We start from the raw sequence: 20,176 nt of genomic DNA, 5'->3' as shown, positions 1-20,176 counted from the left end.
TATGTGTTCTTAGCGATCTAAAAGCAAAGGCTGAAAAATATTAAAAAACACCAAAATCAACTCCAAAGTTTAGGTTTAAAATTCAAATTTTGGCTGATAAGTATAAACATAAACGAAAAGATGATGTATCAAACATTTCTTTACCTACTCCCTCCATCTCAAAAAACGATGCTAGAACTGAATGTGACATATCGTCCTGGATGTGACATATCGTCTGTGCAGATTTGTTCTACTGAGATATATCAATGTCACGTTCAGTACTACTTATATTTTGTTTCTTTTTACCGAGAAGTAGCCCTTCCCAGTCAACAGTGATTATTTATTGGAGTACGATTGAGACCCTTGGTACGACAACAGTAGAACAGGACGACGCGCTCGTTCATATAGGCCACAAATCGCAGTAAGCTTTGTGAAGTGCACGATAGCGTCGTCCGTTGTGTGACTCATCAGATCGAGCAGAGCCATACATGGCCATGGAGAAGAGCCGGGTCCTCATCGTCGGCGGCACCGGCTACATCGGCCGGCGGATCGTGGCGGCGAGCTTGGCGGAGGGCCACCCCACCTTCGTCCTGCTCCGGCCGGAGATCGGCCTCGACATCGACAAGCTCCAGATACTGCTGGCCTTCAAGGCGCAAGGCGCGCGGCTCCTCGAGGCGTCGCTCGACGACCACGATGGCCTCGTCGCCGCGGTCCGGCAGGTGGACGTCGTCGTCTCCGCCATGTCCGGCGTCCACCTCCGCAGCCACAACCTCATGCTCCAGCTCAAGCTCGTCGAGGCCATCAAAGAAGCTGGAAATGTCAAGGTAATTTATTTTTCAATCAGCTCCACAAATTAGTACATAATTAAAAGAACTTGATTTGGCTGTGTATATCTTATTTCTGTCCATTATCTTGAAAAATAAAAAAAAATTGGTACATATATATATATATATATATATTATAACTTGAGTAAAATTATGGCAATTTTTACTGATCTTTATGATATAAATCAATAAATGTGAACGACAGGAGTAAAAGGTTTTATCTTCTGTATAGTAATAAAACGGACAGACATAAAAACAAGTTATTCAATTCCATTTCCAATGAGCAGCACAATAAGATTTCAATAGATACATACGTCTTACCTAAACAACACTAATCCGTTCGATTTTTTTTAATGTGCATTAGAGGATAAGGATGATATATACTAGATTGCTATATACTCTCTCTGTTTCACAATGTAAGTCATTATAGCATTTCTCATATTTATATTGATGTTAATTAATCTAGACAACATCAATATAAATGTGGGAAATGATAGAATGACTTACATTGTAAAACGGAGGAAGTATTTACTATGAATAATTCTCTGCGAGCAGCGTTTCCTGCCGTCAGAATTTGGCATGGATCCATCAAGGATGGGGAATGCTCTTGAACCTGGGAGGGTTACATTTGATGAGAAGATGGAGATAAGAAGAGCAATTGAGGATGCAAAAATCCCCCACACATATGTTTCTTCCAACTGCTTTGCTGCTTACTTCTGTCCTAATCTCAGCCAGCTGACCTCCTTCCTCCCTCCCAAAGAGAGAGTTAATGTGTATGGGGATGGTAACATCAAAGGTAAAAAAGTTAATTACTACTTGTTCCAAAAAATACTACTAAGATGTGACACATCCTAATTCAACGAATCTAGACATACTATTCCTTCCATCCTAAAATATAAGCATGTTTGGACTATGTTACGGTCTCCAAGATATTACTTTGATCAACAATATCTATAAAAGTAAGATATAAAAGTAAGATGTTTTAAATAAAAAGCGTTACATATTATGATAGCTATTTATTTTTTTTATTTTTTTTATTAATAGTTAAAGTTAAAAATGTTTGACTTGTCACTATGCTAAAAATGTTTATATTTTGGGACAGAGGAAGTATATTCATTATACTAGTATGTCTAGATTTATTGAATTATGATGTGTTATCTTTGAGTATGAGGTTGGTTCTTTTGGACGGAGGGAGTAGTTAGCTAAGTTGTTGCTTCATTGCTTTAATTTTTAGGAGATGACTTGTCTTTTTCTCCTGAAAAGATAGATTTGTAGTTATTTTTCTCTCTATTTATAAAATTGAGATTTATGTTTGGATCCAAGCATGCGTCCAGCTTTTTTTTAATCATGGTCAGTGGTCCCATTCGATACAGATTCTGTGGTACAAAACTGCAAATCCCCTACCTTCAATTCTTCATGATTGGCATTTCCTTTTTTTTCCTCAGGCATGTTCAGTTGCACGTGTCTGTTCATCTATCGACTTTTCATTTTAAAAATATAATTTATCCATATTTTAATGTACCAATTTATTAGAGCATGACAAGATTCCTGATGAGCGTCTTTTGTTTCTCCACCATTTAATCCATTCATCTTTTTTCCTCTTGGTAACTTTTCTTGCTATAAAGAGTAAATTACGCTCATGTTCCAAGAAGTTGGTGTACGGGTGTAATGTACTACCTCTGTTTTTTATTTTATAAGTCGCTTTGACTTTTTTTTAATTTAAACTTGGTTAGATTGGACTAAATTTATAAAAAAATTATAGCAATATTTTCAAAAAAGAAAGAAAGAAGGTATATGTTATCGATTGACAAATATTTCTGCCGAAAGGCATGCTTCACTCGGCAGGTTGAAAGTAAAGTAGTAAAATCGTACTCCCTCCATTCCATAATATAAGGCACAACCACTTTTCTTAGATGTTCCATAATATAAGGCATTCATGCAAGCATGCAATTAACTATGACATCTTCTCTATTAAATTATTACGTTTTTAAATCCTTCACTTTCATGTTATCTAATCATATTAGATGTATGCATTGTATTTATTAGGATGATCCAAACTACAAGATGATAATAATTATTTTCTTGGTCTTTGGATTAAGAGTGGTTGTGCCTTATATTTTGCAATGGAGGGAGTATTAATTTCTCAAAAATTAGATCCCATTACAACCCTAGGGGTATTGTTTACTCGAAATCGACTTAGTTAGCATTAAAATAGGGGGTAATAATTGTCTTATGGCCCATCTTACTGGCTCATGGGTTCTAAAGAGGCCCTTACTGGGCTATTTGTCAGAGCTTGCTGGGCGAAGGCCCCACAGAGGGGCTCAACCTTCTTCGTCTTTTCGAAGCCCTCTTGCTACATGTTTGGCGAAGGTGCTTGCCGCCGTCCTCGCGTAGGTACTCCCCTCGCTCGCCTTCGGCATTTCCTGCGACCTACGTCCTTCGGCGTCGGCTGCGCGATTTGATAGTTGTTTCGGCAGTCTAGCCGAAGGTTCTCATGACATGCCTCCAACATTATCAAAATAATTTAATTTAGATTCAATAAAACCGATTTGTATAGATAAATATATGTTGCTATATTTTTTCTATAACTTAGTCAAACTTTCAAGGAGTTTAACATTAGAAAAGTCAAAACGACTTATAATATGAAATGAATGAAATGAAGAGAGTAGTTAACATTTGTTTGGTTTGATGACGGGATGAGATGGGTTGGACTCATCCAAATTTAGGATGAGATGGTCACAGCCGTCCATTTGGCATGAGAAAAGACATGGTTCTATTTTTTAAGGGTTCAGAGAAAGAGGAAAATAGGTTTAATTGGTCCACCAATTTTTGAGATACCAAGCTAATCTGAATTTTAGGGGAATATTTTCTTTCAGAGTTCATCCAATTTCATCTATACCAAAACCAAACACCTAAAAAATGAATCATTCAAAAACCGACATGCTGGTAGTATAGCAACTTGGGTAATGGCATGTGGATACAGCCATACTAGTATGTTTACCAAACACCCTATCCTCGCTTGGATGAATCATTCGTGTATATCAACAAACAAAATCTTTGGTAGTACTTTTTTTCTACAAAACGTACGAAGTAGATAAGTTGTTGCACCCAGACGATCATTTTTTAAGTTCTTGTAATAAATTGTATACACATGCCAAGTTCGTTTACCACTAGCGCAATTTACTCTATTGTAAATAGTTATGTTTTTTATGTGTAGCTAGCTAGTGAAAATATCATGTCTTATTAAGATATTTTTGCATGATTTTCTGTGAAAAATAATAATACATCAATTTGTACACCTTCCTTTTCACTACTCATTATTTGATGAAACTATAGGAAATAATTTAGGGCTTTGAAAACCATTCTTCAGTAATATTACAATCAGTTTTGATTTTCAACTATACTAACCAATTAAGCTGCAATGTTATATGCAGCGTTTTTTGTGGATGAAGATGATGTGGGAACATATACAATCAAATCAATCGATGATCCTCGCACCTTGAATAAGACAATATACATAAGACCACAAGATAATTGCCTCACTCATAACGAGCTGATCGCAATGTGGGAAAAACTCTCTGGAAAAAGTCTTACGAAATTCCACATACCTGCTGAAGAATTTTTGGCTCCAATGAAAGGTAAAAATAAACTGCTTACCGATATATATATATATATATATATATATACACACACATCTAATCATGAACACCAAGACGTACTTGATTTAAGTGCTCTTGATGGTTGGAGCCGTACAATTAAACCACACCAATGATGTTGTTTTCCATTGATTACCAAATTGATAATGTGCACTTTTAGCTATTTTCTTTTTTTAAATACCATTACTCATGGGGTTCAATTTCAAATAATTATTGACCTAACTATCATTGATATGCAATTTTTTTAATGCAAGCAGATATGCAGTTTGCTTTTCAAGTGGGAATAACACATTTCTACCACATTTTCTACGAGGGTTGCTTAACAAACTTTGACATTGGTGACAATGGAGCCGAAGCAACTATACTGTACCCAGAGGTTCAGTACACCCGCATTGATGAATTCCTGAAACGCTATCTGTAACGGAGTATACCTAAATTTTATAAATATTTATGTTGGTTTATGGTTTGGCAGCTTGCTTTGCTTAGTCGAATTCTCTCTATATGTGAGAATTCAATAACACCATGCTTGTTTGAATTTATGGTATTTGTACAGCACACAAGCCAGCTTAAATATACTCTGTTTTACTAATTACAGTTATCAAGTTGATCGGGTACGTGGAAAGTTCAAATGAGAGCTAATTATCATGTTCATGTTCACACTTGATTGCGAACATTATTGAATTTTCTGATATTTCTACGACACGCAATTCCTACATTGCTATAAGGGATACAAAGATAATACGTGTGAATCGTGCACACCGAGAAAATGGCATGAAATATTCACTCGAGTATTACTACAACAGTTTATTAATTTTGAAATGTTTTTTTTACGTGTGTTGTGAACGGGGCCTGAAGTATGGATACCCTTAGCCATAGTCCAACTCTAATGTGCAATCGAAGTATTCAGCACAAGTCGAGACAAACAATGTATAAATTGATCATGGGACACAATGACAAGGAAAAAAGAACTACTACCTCCATCCTAAAATATACTACTAAGACATACTCCTACTCCTAGTACTACGAATCTAGACTAAGAGTTTATCCAGATTCGTAGTACTATAATATGTCCTATCCAACCTAAATCCTTCATATTTTATGATGGAGGGAGTAAAAATTTCATTTCTTATTAAGATGGAGCAGAGTCTAATAGACAGACATCATTAATAGAATAATTTCAAGAAAGAAAAAGACAATAAAATAATTTCCAATTCAGATGATTCCACTCGAAAATATGGTAGTACTATAATTTTTCATTAAACAGTAGTTCCTCCATCTGCTTTTGATAGTCATATTTCCAAATCTGAAAAATTTATTTTTGATAGGCATATTTCAATCCAACGACCTATCATCTTAATGACTTTCTCGGATTTAATGCATGACTCTTCATTCTTCCACACATGATTGGCTACATGGGTATTGAGAAATGTAAATATTAATGAATCGCTTGTTTACGAGAAATGACTAGTAGCATGTTTAAATAGATGATAAGTAGAATTACTTATCATTGGTCTGTGTGCCAAAATAAAATATGACTATCAAAAATAGATAGAGAGAGTACCAATTTAACTCGACGCCGTTGATTCGATTTGTTTCTTTATGGGACTGAGAAAATACACCGAAGATGGCAATAGGTCAATAGGCCTTGGGGGCTAGGGAGTGGATGCCCCATTCTTGTTTCCGATCTGGCCGACGGTATGCCATCCGACGGAGCAGATGCGCTCGAGGACTCGGCCTCGAGCGCCCAACCGCCGATTCGAAATTCAAACAGCCGGGGAACGACAAAGCGGTGGATGGAAAAGCCGTTGGCTCGAGCCGACCGTTGGCTGCCTCCCCTACCCCACCTGTCAGACAACCCCACCGCCGCTTCGCTTCACTCTCGCGTTCGAGTCACACAGCAGCAGAGTTGAACGACGCGTCCGCATCGAGCCGCAGATCTCTCTCACCGCCACCGATGGGCCGCGGCGAATCCACGGCGGCGGCGGCGGCGGCGACGATGGCGTGGCCGCGCTGGCGCCGCCGCCACGGCTGGCAGCTCCCCCTCCACCCTCTCCAGGTCCCCCCGCCGCTTCTCTCCCACCTTTCTTCCCCCCGGATTGGATTCTTTGAGGTGACGGTGTGTGGTTGGATATGCGATGCAGCTGGTGGGCATGGCGGTGTTCGCCGTCCTCGTCGCCGCGTTCTACGTCGTCCTCGGGCCGTACCTCGGCAGCACCGTCGCGGGGAACACCCTCCTCGCCCTCTTCTTCTCCTCGGTACGGTAACCTTCTTGGCTGGCTTCTCCTCGCGTCGCGTTGTTGGTTGCTGACGGTGACGGGATCGAACACCAGGCGGCGGGCGCGGCGGCGCTCTACGTGCGGTGCACGGCGGTGGACCCGTCGGACCGGACGCACGCGAAGAAGATGAAGAGGCGGCGGCAGCTGGCGAGGGCCCGCGCAGGCCGCCGCGGCGGCGGAGGGGGGAGGTTGCCGAGGCTGAGGTACGGGTACATCCTGTGGCGGTACGTCGTGCGGCTGCTCCGGCGGGTGGAGGTCCGCGTGATGAACCGGTGGGTGCGGCGGAGCTACCTCGAGCAGTGGAACTCCAGCGTCCAGCTCGACCCCATGCTCCCCTTCGCCTTCACCAGCCTCGACGACATCGTCTCGCCGCACGCCGCCGCCGGCCACGACATCTCCTACTGCCCCGTCTGTGATTGCGAGGTCCACTGCTCTGTTCCTCTCCTTTGCTCTATGGGCCTTCATTGCTCTGCTTGTTTGATTCAAAACTTCAAATAAATATAATTCAGGAAATGGAGCTTAATTTGTTTGATGTGGGTAGATTGATTCACCTAAATTTCATTGCTCTGTTTGATTGGTTCTGATAAATAATTCAAAAAATGTGGGTAGATTAGTTTATGAGAATAGAAGAGGATAAATTCAACTGAATTTCAACGTTTTTGGTTTGTGAAATTCATTAATGTGGAGTCAGTCAGAGGTCAAGATGAAACAATCTGAAACGATTATGTACGAATTGCAGGTGAAATTGCGCAGCAAGCACTGCAAGACCTGTGATCGCTGTGTTGATGGATTTGATCACCACTGCAGGGTAAGCACCCAAGCTATGTGCATTCTTTTCACTCCCAAATCAATGGTTGATCTTTCAATGATCAAGTGACTGAGTTTTTCTATCTTTTTCACACAGTGGCTGAACAATTGCATTGGAAGAAGGAACTATGCATCATTTATTCTGCTCATGTTCTTTGTCCTGCTCATGGTGGGTGCTAAATGCCAATATTTTTTGTCTCTCGGCTTGCATCATTTTTCTTTCTATGTCCAAGAAATCATTTCTTTTACTACAACTAAATAGCATGGAAATCTTCTGTATCAGCTTGTTATTGAGGGAGGAACAGCAATCGCGATCTTCGTTCGCTGCTTTACCGACAGCAAAGGGTTGAAAATGGAAATGGAACACAGGCTTCACATCAGGCTCCCAAAAGGAGCACATGCAGCGTTATCAGTATGTAACCATGAAGAACATATCATCTCTCTCAATAAGCAATTAGGCACGCATCATTACTGCTGTACAATACTCATAAGGCTACATTGTTCATTATGATGTTCTGGGCAGATGGTTTTTGTGATCTTCACCTTATACAGTACTGTAGCACTGGGTCAGCTCTTCTTCTTCCATGTTGTGCTTATTAGAAAGGTGTGCACTTTGCTTAACAAATACTTTTGTGCAGGATAAAGATGATATAAATCATGTCAGCTAATTTTTTTTGTGAACTGTTGTTACTTCAGGGAATGAGGACATATGATTACATCCTTGCTATGAGAGAAGCAGCACAAGCATTTGACCCTTTCGATGACTCTGATTCGTCGTCTGATGAGAGTATCGACTTCGATTCACCAGAAAGGCCATCCTTTCTGTCAAGGATCTTCTGCAGAAAAGATGAATTAAGTGAAGTAAGTACATACAAATTGCAGCACTAGGCCAGTAGTACTAGTTTCAGTTAATCTAACTTGGTGATGACAATACCATTTCATACATGACAGAGTACCCGAAAGCTATCCATCAGGATTGAAAATGAGCCCAGTGATGGAACAAGAAGGAAAGATGACATCCAGATCAACCCATGGACGTTGATCAAGATGAGCAAGGAGAAGGCTATGGCAGCCGCTGAGCGTGCCCGTGAGCGAATCAGGAATAAGCTGCCATCAACAACAACCTCACCGATGAAACCATTACCGGTGGAGACAAAGAGAGGTCCTCTGAACCAAGAGAGAAAGCACATCATGACAGGGAAGGAGATTGTTCCTGTTTTCACCAAGAGCTGGTTGTCAGGATCCCCGACAGCAAGGCTGTCAAGCCCAAGAAGACGATTCTCCGGTTCACCATCTCCGAAACCACAGAGACACCGGAGCAACTTCGATCTGAGACTTGCAGAGGTGTCAAGAGAGCTTGAGTCCCACATCTCAAAGCAGGTTCTTTGCTCCGTTGTCATGAAGGGTGTTGAAGATGAAGATTCTCCATCCTGATGCGGGACGTTGTTTACTTCAACAAGATTCATTTCATTTTTTGGTCTCTCAATCTCTGAGAATTGTGTGATGTGCTTGCTTAGCCCATGCAACCCTTTTCTCAGGTTCATTCATGCTGCTCTACATATACATAGTTGTTTGTATGTTGCTGTTGTGTATTCCAATCTCTGAACACTTGGGTACAGCAATCCATGGTCAGCTACACATATTTCATCAGTTTTCCAGTTCCATTTCACCACATAATTGGATATTTTCCTTAGTTACTCAATTGCTGAATATGATGTGTTGTATTTTCTACTAAACTTAGTCAATGCATACTAACGACAATGTCATCCTTTCCAATGTAGGACCGATCCAATTTTCTATGCATCAAATATTTTGTGGTTCTTATCTTGCTGTGTCCGTTTTATGACTAATGCTGTCAAAATCACTCCATTTTCTTTTCATAATTTTTACGGTCCTAAAGGTCTACTGGTTCCTTTACATAATGCTGGAAAACAACATGACTATGATATGTGAATTCTCTATATTTTTACACTCCTAAAAGTATACCAGGAGGCATCACATTTTCTACTGCAACCTTTACTTTATAATTTAACGTACCATGAGGTATCATAAACTAACACTCAAAGATCTTTTCCATATCATCTCCAGAATCATAGAAAATGAATCGTGAATGATGATTCACAGGACTTCACTTGCAAATGAATGTAGTGGCTGGCCTACGGCTAGTGGCATATGCCGCATAGATTATTATTACTTTTGCAAATTGAGTTATTGGAAAGACTGATTGATTGATATAATTCTTATTTATCACGAATGAACTTTGCAGTACTGTATATACGGAAAGGAGAACTATCTACTCCCTCCATCCATAAAAAAAAAAAACTCAGTACAAGATGTGACACATCCTACAGTACAATGAATCTGAATAGACTGTTCAAATTCGTTGTATTAAGATATGTCGCATTACATACTATACAGTCTTACATATCATTTTAGATAAAATCGGTACAGTAAGTACTACAGTATGGAGTCCTCTTTCGCAGATCCTAGGAATATTGACGCTACAGTAAAGGGTATTTTTCATGTCATTGATTTACTTTCTTATCCATCTTATCATAAAGGTCAAAACAGTAACATGACCATTTTATTTAAGGAACTTTATATTAAGAAGAATCATTGTGAACAAATTTCACAGTATCGGATATGCAATGGGATTTGGCATTTTTATTAAACCCTCTTGTGTGGTTCAGCGAATGGCCGCGTCTGGTTGTGACGAATGTATTGAAAAATGGCTGTTGATTGTTGAGAAAAGGTACAATGGAGAGTATGAAATTCCCATTTGGATTATAGAAATGCCATACTTTTCTTAGTGGTTTCATGACATTGTATAACAGGCTTTCACATAAAGCAATTTTTTGAACAGTGACTTATAAACCATAGACATATACGAAAAACAAGTTCTGAGAGTACAATTTTTTATACTCCTACTCTTCGGCCCAAAGGCAAATAAAAAATAATGGAAACAACCCAAACCCACACCCCCCCTCTTTAAATTCAAAATTAAGTTATAAGTCACAACAAAAACAAACAACCCTATTATATCTCAAGGATACATATTTAGAACGGGAGTGAGTTGACTCAGTGCGGATCGATTTCAATTAAATAATCCAGTGTGGATTAGGGTTGTAAGGTCTAAAGTTAAAAAGAAATGAGGTATATGTTTCATACCTTTAGCGGATATCCAAATAGTATCCATCGGATACACGTATTATTATTCATATCTGTCGAAAACTTCGATACCATATTCATATTCATATATGAGAAAAAAATATGTATCCGTGTCTGAACTATCTCAGAATTATCCGCTCCGAACAGAAGGGGTGATGGGTATGTCGTGGGAGTGATGATGGCTTCAAGTTCCGCCAAAGCGAGGCAACACATGGCATGTTCCTTGGATGTTTTGAACACAAAAGGTTTGGTGCTAGTATATCTGGACTAATATATAATATTGTGCTACACATGTTGTTGAGAAAGACGATCCATAGACGTTTTGAACTTGAAAAATTTTGTGGAGACATTGTGCTGATTCGTAACTAGTATAATTGATAGAAATGGACCCAACACAGATGTGGCCTAGAAAAATCGAATATAATTCTTGTGAATTCAAACTAGAGATCCCTCCTCACATGCACATCTTTTTTCTTACGAGCGTTCCTAACCGATATTTGAATCATGGATTCAAGTACCTAAAAGAATTCAAATGAAAAAGTTGTCAACTATAAAATTATATATCTCATTAAGAGCTACACTTTTCATATAAACTTTATCACAATCCGAGTACATATAAAAAAATTACTCACCCATCCCAGAATATAGCAACCTAGGACTGGATGGGACGCATCCTAGTACTATGAATCTAACAAGGGGTATGTCCAAATTCATATTACTAGAATAAGTCCCATCCGGTTTTAGTTACTATATTTGGGACGAAGGGAGTATGTTCATATATCCGTAATTAGCGCTAAGGGTATATACAATGGTTGTCAATAGTGGTCTCTTAGTGATGTTAATTTGGAATACTTGTTGATATGGAAGAAATAGAAAGAGGAGAGATAAAATATCGTTGTCATGCATAACAACAGCATAACAATGACTCTTAATCAATATAATATGGAAATATGGTTGCATGAGGGTAAAAAAAATGGAAAGAATATTAACAAAAGGAATATTTTTTGAGTTAATGATTAGAGACTTTGTCGTCTCTACTATTGTAAAGATTCGGTCTCTAAATAATCTTGTATTACTTAAGAGACCATACTCATCTCTACCATTGAACATGCCCTAATATGGTCAGGGTCACAGATGAATTTTCCAATCAACCGATCAATAGGTCAACCTTCCCACTCCAATCGGCTAAAACTGGCACCCCGCTCCAATCCACCTAAACCGGCATTGATTGGTTAATCATTAGTTCCGGGTATTCTTATAACCGGCACTGATTATCCGCCAAAGTACCGGTTCTTAATATGACTTGGCACTAATATCTTCTCTAGATAGCGCAAGAGTGTTTTGTGGAGCAGGAACATCATAAATGCCGGGTTTTGTTAAATCGGTACTGGCGACTACGGTTCAATTGCACATATATCCTTAGTGATTAATAAATATACTCCATCCGTCTTAAAATAGAAAAACTTCTAACTTTTAGAATTTATTCCAAAATATAACAACTTATGCATTAACATTTTCTTCCTTAATCACAACCCTTCACCATTCAATTTTCCCTCCTCTTATCCAATCATAATCTTTCATCATTTAATTTTACATACTTTCTTAATAACTAATAACCATATTCAATTATAAAAATATTTATATTTTAGAATTGAGGGAGTATCTTCATTTACGGGCATTTTAGGTTTTTCACAGGGATATTTCCTCGACAACCTCAACCTCACGTCACGATCATCAGGCACCGGTGATCCACAGAGACACAGAACATACCTTTAGTGGTATACGCTGCCGGTGCGTGAATGTCGTCGACCATTCAACCGACGGTATCATCCAACGGTTGGGATCGATTTCTAATTTGCAAGGACTAGGGTCTGATTAAGGCACGGATTTTATTAGCATGTTTATAAAATTATTAATCGGTGCATTCTATATAAAAACTTTCTACACTTTAAAATATCATATAAATTATTTTAAAAAATTCAAAATAATTAAACTTAATTAATTATAATGCTAATAGTTTTTCTCTTTGTGCCCAAATACCTATACTTAGGCCGTGTTTAGTTGTTTTGATACATTTTTTTTTATGTATACGATCACACATTTGAATTATTAAATATATTACAGATTCTGCATGTAAATTGCGAGACGAATCTATTAAGCCTAATTAATCTATCATTAGCAAATGTTTACTGTAGCACCACATTGTCAAATCATGGCGTAATTAGGCTCGAAAGATTTGTCTCGCAATTTACATGCAAACTGTGCAGTTGGTTTTTTTTGTCTATATTTAATACTTAATGCATGTGTCAAATATTTGATGTGATGGAAAAGTTGGAAGTTTGAAGGGAAAACACATTGACCTTACTAATCCGAGCTAGTCTATGTCGAAGTCTCGTTCCCTTTATAACTAGCTTAGCTTGCTCCTTTCATCACCTTCTCATATCCCCTGTGCTGTGCACACATCAAGAAACCTCGCGACCTCCACCAACTCCGATCGAACAGCCCAATCGACCATGGCCGCCGCCGCCGCCCGTTCCGGCGCGCATCCGCCATCGTTCGCCTCCTCGCTCGGCCGGTGCAGGGTTCTTCCAGTCGTGGTGGTGCGTCGGCCGGGCGGTGCCGCGAGGCCGTCACCGCTGCTCGCTCCGGCGAGGTGCGCCGCCGCCGTCGGGACGGCGGCGCCCAAGGTGGAGGGCGGCGGACGGCGGTCGTCGGAGCAGGGGCAGCTGGCGGTGGCGCCGGCGCGGCTGGTGGATGAGCTGGTCGAGGAGGCGCTGGTGTGGTCGTCGCAGCACGGCCTCGTCGTTGGCGACAAGAACCACCCGGTGAAGTGACTAGCTCAATGTGTGACCTACGTACTATATTTTTCACATGAATTATTCGTGCAGATTCTTCCTGTCCTTTTAACATGAACATATTTCAGTGATTTTTTTTTAAGATTTACTTTAGTGTTCGTCAAAGACATATGTATCCCATCAATTGGAACTACCGGATACTCCTATTAAATTTACCGGGTTTTTCCTAGGCTTAAAAATTAAAATTATTCCATATCATTTGGTAGAACCAGCTAGCTAGCTGCTGGGAAAATCATGCATACGTATCCCATCAAATTGCAACATTCTGTAGATTTTTACTTAAGTAGAAATTATGTAAAAGAAATTTGTGTCACTTTTTTAATCGATTGAATGTGTGAACTACATAAAAGTTAATGAAGAAATCTCGTCACAAGTAATTAAGGTGATATTGGCCAAAATTTGCCTACGAAGTTTATGGCAAGTCCGAAGACATTATGATTATTGAAGGTTTGATCCCGAGAAATCGAGGCACTCATCGGTTGCTCATATATGTGTTCTTAGCAACATAAGCTAAAAAATAACCACGTTGAAAATATCTTTAAATCAACTTCAAAATTAAGTTTAAAAATTTAAAATTTAGCTTTGCTTTAGCTTACTAGGGCAACCATGCAATGGGGCTCGAGACTGAACTAGCAAGCAACAGTGCTAGTTATCGACATTAAAATTAATTACCTCTAACCAAAGCTAATTAATTTCCTGTGACACATTATACAGGGTTTTCAATTTATTTTATTGATATACTATTTTATCACAATTATTTGACCATTATATCTTCCCCAATAATTGTGGAGCATCCACTTTTGCTATTTGGAGATTTAATTAGTACAAATCCAATCATCCTATATATAGATGCTGTCCCATCTTAATTGACCCAACCGGAAACAGCCAGCTCAACCATACTGATTTTGTAAGTGGGGCCAGATTTGGTTGGGGTGACCAGATAGTGGGACTGAAGGTCGCCAATATGCACGTAACTAGACAAAATATATATAAACATGCCTTTCAAACAATATAGTATATGCAAATATGCAAAAACAAATCAACACGTTCTGCACGAGTGGCGCCTACTGGCCCTTTCTTTATAGAGGGAACAACTTGATCTCTTTCGGTGAGAAAGAACAAACAGGAACTGAAGTTCGAAATTTACCATGTGACAACTTTGCTATAAAGTCGCTAATTAAGTGTCACGACTTTCTGCTTAATTATGCCCAATATTTAGTAAAACTTTTGTTAGAAGTCTATTGGTAAAAAACCACTTAAAATAAATACAGTAACAAACTGTAAAAGATGTCCAGCAAAAACCAATCCTAAAGGCCTTTGTATTATTAGTAGCACACTTAAGCCCTCTTTGTTTTAATTCGATTTTTGGCTTATATGATTTATAAAAGTCATTGGCTTTTAAGCCTTTGTAGAGGAGTCATACCTCGTCTTTACATAAACAGGTCTAGCGCTTGGCTTAATAGTATAAGAGTGGTTTATGGATTTAAAAATCTAAATAAAATATTGTTTGTTTGTTTATGCTTGGATTTTTTTACTTATAAATCAGCTTATTGGTTACTCCCTCAATTTTAAAATAAGTGCATCTAGGATTGGACTGTCCATATTTATTGTAATATAAAATACCACATTCAACCTTAGGTGCATTTATATTAGGACGTATGGATCAGCATTAGCCACATCATAAAAATACAATTAAGTATATACACAGGACTCAAAACAGTTGGAGTATGGCCCACCCATATCACAAAAGCAAGAGCACATGCGTGGTTCATACAAGCAGCTGCTTTCACTGTTGACAGAAATAGAAAGGACGAAAGTGACTAATTAACTAGCCGTCTTAAAAAGAAGTCTTCAACATGAAAAAAAAGAAGTCTGATTTGATCCTTAACCACCACCTTATCTATATCTAGCCAGCCCCCAGCCTCATTTAATTTGGGCTGTAGCCCACCAAGGCAAGGCTCGTTATTTGGTTTACCTAGTTTTTGCCAAGCTTAACACAAAGCTTTTAAGCGTGGGCTTCGTTCTTGTCATCACGGGAGAGCCTCATTGCGCAAACTTTTCCAGCAGTTCTAGGCTAGATTGACATCAAAAGCAAAAATATATTCATCTTCTACTCCTCCATTTCATAATGTAAAGTGTGTTGACTAATTTTCATAAACAAAATTTTAAAAGTTCCACTAAATTTATAGAAAAATATGTAGCAGTATTTACTAACATAAAATAAATTTACTATCAAAATAAATATATATAGTAGGTTTAGTACTTTACGTGTCTTCTCAATTTTCTCCTTTCTCCTCTTAAACACACCATAAGTTCCAACCTTCTACTTTTTTTGCGCTAGCTGGAGTGGTATGTAACATGTCCATTTGAATATCCCTCTAATATAAGAAATCAGTTTAATTTATGTAATTTGATGATAATCCATCAGAATTTGTAACATCATTTAAGTTGCTTCTTTACAGCCCCTGATTTCATTTCTTGGATTTACCACTGGCAATGAAAGTCATTTTCAATGCTATCGTCTCTGAGTATTTTTCTAGTTCTTAATTAGCTGTTGTTTTATTTACCTGTAGTTTGATTTTTATATCATTTTTATGAATTGCAACTCTGGAATTGAAATGCACATAGTTTTTTTCATCGTGTCAAGAAGAAATTCACTCATAGGTACATCTCGTGATCTGCAGAGATCAGGAAAAGCTCCCGGTGTTGGTTTGCTCCATGCCCCATTTGCTCTACTGCCAATGTCATTTTCGAAAGTTTACTGGGATCAGGCGGTTGAATTGGCTCCCCTTTTCAATGAGCTTGTTGATCGTGTTAGTTTGGATGGGGATTTTTTGCAGGAGACTTTGTCAAGGTGATTTCTTAAATAATTGACATAAATAAAATTATATGTTTTCAAACTCTCGGGAAAAACCATACTAACAAAAAAATTATATTACCAAAGTTCACCAAAAAAGTTATAACTACATTATTTAGAAACTACAGATTACCCTAGTCTTGAAGTTCTGAACCATCGGTTTCAATTCTTGAGTACTTTGTGTTTTCATCGTGTTATTCTTGTAACAGTTTTAGTTTATCATTTTCCAGAACGAAAGAGGTGGATTCATTCACTGGAAGGCTTCTTGATATCCATGCAAAGATGATGAAACTAAACAAGAAAGAGGTGACCACGCAGCTTATTTTGAAATATACTAATCAATGAGGAATTCAACACTCTGATAATTATAGCATTGATTTTATTAATTTTTTTGAAAAAAAAATTGAACTGTATTATATCTTTCAGGATGTTAGGTTGGGTCTTACTAGGTCAGATTACATGGTTGATGGGGCCACTGGCCAGCTTCTTCAAGTTGAACTCAACACCATTTCAACATCATCCAACGGTCTTGCTTGCGGTGTATGTGAACTTCACAGGTTAGACAAGCTAAAACACAGATGGACACCAAATGTATTTGATTCTTCTTATTAACCATGCATTCACACATTTTTCAGACAAGCTAAAACATTGAAATATAAGTTTGCTGCCCTGAACAGAATCTGGACACATCGTTAAGATTGGAAGTTCAGAGTCATGAAAAAGTAGCTTCCTCATTTCTTATGCACCCATGGGTTATATGGAAAATATATAGTATAAACCATATATTTAGGGAAAACCTAGAAACTCCTGTAGCATTCAAAAATGAACATTTGAGATTTGTGATGGATAAATCTCAGAAGTCCATTTTTGTAATCTTATGGTAGTTTTTAAGTTTCCAATACATATTTTCCCGGATTATTTTTATTTTTTTTAGGCGTCATGACTTCAAATATGTATATATAGACCAGCCAGTTTGCTCGATTTTGCATGCAGAAAGAAATTTAATTTAATATATCGAAGTAGTTTAATAAGTTTGGCAACTTAAGTTGTATTCTTGGCATGCTATTTATCCTTTTGCCCACTTTTATTGTATTATTGTATAATAAATTACTGACACCAAAATTAATATAACAAAGAACAACCTGGATGTAATGTGCAGAAACCTGATTAGGCAGCATGAGAGGGAGCTCGGTTTGGATCCAGAGAGTGTTGTTGGGAACACAGCAATTGCTCAGCATGCTGAAGCATTAGCTGGAGCATGGGCTGAGTTCAACAATCAAAGGTTGTAAGCTGTTATGCATGACCTTTCTTATGCATGACTACTCTTTACTAACTAAAGTTTTGGTCATCCAGTTCAGTAGTTCTGGTGGTTGTTCAACCAGAAGAAAGGTACATGTATGACCAATATTGGATAACTGTCGCCTTGAGAGAAATATATCCTTGGGTGCTTGCAAGAATCAAAGAAACTGTTAACTATTGCTGATTTCTGAAATTTTGTAACTGTCCAATTTTGTGACATCCTTGAGTGGGCAAAGCTGATTTGATAGCTGAAAAATGCTTCAGTGTTTACTGGTTTAACCATGTATTTAACCAAAATATCCACCCAGCAATTAAACAAAAAATAGTTTCCCTTAACTTCGTTTCACATATGGGGTGACGACAATTCGCAAAACAATGGCTGCAATAGATGCAGAAGGAGAGCTCCGTCCTGACGGTACACTAACAATGTAAGGATTCTCCTGCAGAAATTTGGATATAATGTCACGTTACACGATTTCAGACTATCGAACATGATTTATTTTCTCATGTAGAGATGGATTGCCAGTTGCTGTTGTGTACTTCAGAGCAGGTTATACACCAAATGATTACCCTTCAGAAGCGGTATGTTATTAATCATCTTCATCCGTTCATTTTACTTATCCAGAAATTAACCTTCCTATCTCTCACTTCTCTCTGTATTTTTTCTAAGGAATGGAGAGCAAGACTCTTGATTGAGTGTTCCTCTGCTATTAAGTGCCCATCAATAGCACACCATCTTGTTGGAACCAAAAAGATTCAACAAGAATTGGCAAAAGAAAATGTGCTCGAAAGGTAATTTACATTGGGGAACATGATATTCTTTAAAATCTATAGTTTTTTATGCCTAACAAAGGCTCATATTTTTAACATGTCAGTTAATCTGATTTTGTGTGAACTTACTACAATTCCTACTATAGGTTTCTTGACAACAAAGCCGACATAGAAAAAGTTCGGAAATGCTTTGCAGGGCTATGGAGCTTGGAGAATGACAGTATAGTCATGTCTGCTATTGAATCACCAGAATTGTTTGTTCTGAAGCCACAAAGAGAGGGTGGAGGTACCCTGCTATCTTATATACTTTGCCTTCAAATTATCTGCATTGGTATCTAATGAGAAACTCTTGTGTTTCATTCAGGAAACAACATTTATGGGGACAATCTGCGTGAAACACTGATAAGTCTGAAGAAGGATGGAAGCAATGAACTTGCAGCCTACATCCTAATGCAGAGGATCTTTCCACCAGCTTCACTCTGCTATCTAGTCCGAGATGGCACATGCATTCGGGAAAATGCGGTTTCTGAATTTGGAATTTTTGGAGCCTACCTGCGGTAATAAATCGTAAAGCTGAAGTAAGAAGCCATATTATGTATTGGATATACCTCAAATTTTGGCCTCTGAATTTCAGGAACAAAGACAGGGTCATTATAAATGACCAGTGTGGTTATTTGATGAGAACCAAGGCTGCCTCACTGAACGAAGGTGGGGTAGTTGCTGGATACGCATTTTTGAACAGCGTATTCCTGACATGACATGGTAAGACATGCGAAACATGTGTATCGGTTTGAATATGGATAATTCTCCAAGCAGGTTATCAGAGAATTCATAATTTGTATGCTATTACTTTTAGCAGGAATCATACCAATGTTATTTCCATGACACACTTTTTTTTATTTGGCATGATTTCGCTATCAGCCGAGATTGAGGTACCATTATTCCCATGTATAAAAATGTTATAGCTATCATATTTTAATGTATGAGTATCAATTTGCTTATATTGTCCTGAAGTTGATGAGTTTACCGGTCCAGTGCTTTCATTTGAAAAGACAGACATTGTAATTTTGTATGCGAGAGTATGTTGTAATATTTCTGTACTAGTAGACCATTAGATTGTAAGAATCAATTGACTCATGCTTCAGATATCCTGCTCTCCTGAAAGCATTATAGTTGCAGAGAGAAAAATAGTCCTTTTGGTGCATAATGGAAGAATTTCTCTTTTCCTTTAATGCTACAAATGGTGTAGGATCGCAAAAGATCAAACAAACCTACCAGGGGGGGTGAATGGTAGAGAAAACCAAAAACCCAAAAATCTTTTGCGAAATTAAAGATTACCCTCGAACGAAGTCGATGATGAAATCCAGTCGCCGCCAGTCAAACCGCCCTCCTGTCGCCGGTCAGACCGCCGTAGCTTCGCCGGTCTGACCGCAGTTGTGGTCAGACCGCCCGAATACCTGCGGTCAGACCGCCGCTATCCCACTGGTCAGACCGCGCGCACACCTGTGGTTAGACTGTCGGGACCCAGAAACACCGGTAGATGACAAACTCGAAGATGTAGATTGAAACTTTTCGACTTTATTGCATCAACTAGTGTTTACAAATTGCACCAACAACACTCCTCACCAAAATCTCGAACTAAACTCGAAACTGTAAAATCAAAGGTGTTTTTGATTATTATTCT

At 38.5% G+C, this 20,176-nt stretch overlaps 2 protein-coding genes across 4 annotated transcripts; both read left to right on the top strand.

Annotated features, from left to right (window-relative positions):
- Positions 1-399: 399 nt before the first annotated feature.
- Positions 400-5,088, top strand: LOC127756218 (isoflavone reductase homolog). Of its 3 annotated transcripts, XM_052281613.1 has the most exons (5): positions 400-803; positions 1,359-1,599; positions 3,069-3,197; positions 4,238-4,441; positions 4,717-5,088. In XM_052281613.1, exons 1-5 carry the CDS (start codon positions 468-470, stop codon positions 4,878-4,880), a joined length of 1,074 nt encoding a protein of 357 aa, XP_052137573.1. In that variant the 5' UTR covers positions 400-467; the 3' UTR covers positions 4,881-5,088. The 3 variants fall into 3 exon arrangements, with proteins under 3 accessions (XP_052137573.1, XP_052137575.1, XP_052137574.1); XM_052281615.1 differs by lacking the exon at positions 3,069-3,197 and having other exon boundaries at positions 4,256-4,441; XM_052281614.1 differs by lacking the exon at positions 3,069-3,197 and having other exon boundaries at positions 401-803.
- Positions 5,089-6,345: 1,257 nt separating this feature from the next.
- On the top strand, positions 6,346-19,493 carry LOC127756247 (uncharacterized). Its single transcript, XM_052281639.1, has 21 exons — positions 6,346-6,515; positions 6,601-6,714; positions 6,790-7,158; positions 7,475-7,543; positions 7,640-7,711; positions 7,826-7,954; positions 8,066-8,146; positions 8,239-8,403; positions 8,494-8,973; positions 13,122-13,535; positions 16,250-16,419; positions 16,653-16,728; positions 16,849-16,979; positions 17,582-17,704; positions 17,776-17,860; positions 18,073-18,149; positions 18,234-18,303; positions 18,392-18,513; positions 18,639-18,778; positions 18,857-19,049; positions 19,127-19,493. Exons 1-21 carry the CDS (start codon positions 6,414-6,416, stop codon positions 19,248-19,250), a joined length of 3,306 nt encoding a protein of 1,101 aa, XP_052137599.1. The 5' UTR covers positions 6,346-6,413; the 3' UTR covers positions 19,251-19,493.
- The last annotated feature ends 683 nt before the right edge of the window (positions 19,494-20,176 follow it).

This window comes from Oryza glaberrima, chromosome 12 (genome assembly GCF_000147395.1).
Source record: "Oryza glaberrima chromosome 12, OglaRS2, whole genome shotgun sequence".
In the NCBI taxonomy this organism is placed as follows: domain Eukaryota; kingdom Viridiplantae; phylum Streptophyta; class Magnoliopsida; order Poales; family Poaceae; genus Oryza; species Oryza glaberrima.
This window is presented reverse-complemented; position numbering and strand designations above follow the sequence as displayed.

What these genes read in the sequence shown, in the direction of transcription:
- LOC127756218 (XM_052281613.1), top strand. Translation starts at nt 468, where the DNA reads ATGGCCATGGAGAAGAGCCGGGTCCTCATCGTCGGCGGCACCGGCTAC. An exon ending in AAGAAGCTGGAAATGTCAAG is followed by an intron (nt 804 to 1,358) that starts GTAATTTATTTT and finishes CTCTGCGAGCAG; the next exon opens with CGTTTCCTGCCGTCAGAATT. An exon ending in TGGGGATGGTAACATCAAAG is followed by an intron (nt 1,600 to 3,068) that starts GTAAAAAAGTTA and finishes TGGGTTCTAAAG; the next exon opens with AGGCCCTTACTGGGCTATTT.
- LOC127756247 (XM_052281639.1), top strand. Translation starts at nt 6,414, where the DNA reads ATGGGCCGCGGCGAATCCACGGCGGCGGCGGCGGCGGCGACGATGGCG. An exon ending in GAAAAGATGAATTAAGTGAA is followed by an intron (nt 8,404 to 8,493) that starts GTAAGTACATAC and finishes CATACATGACAG; the next exon opens with AGTACCCGAAAGCTATCCAT. An exon ending in GCTGAGTTCAACAATCAAAG is followed by an intron (nt 17,705 to 17,775) that starts GTTGTAAGCTGT and finishes TTGGTCATCCAG; the next exon opens with TTCAGTAGTTCTGGTGGTTG.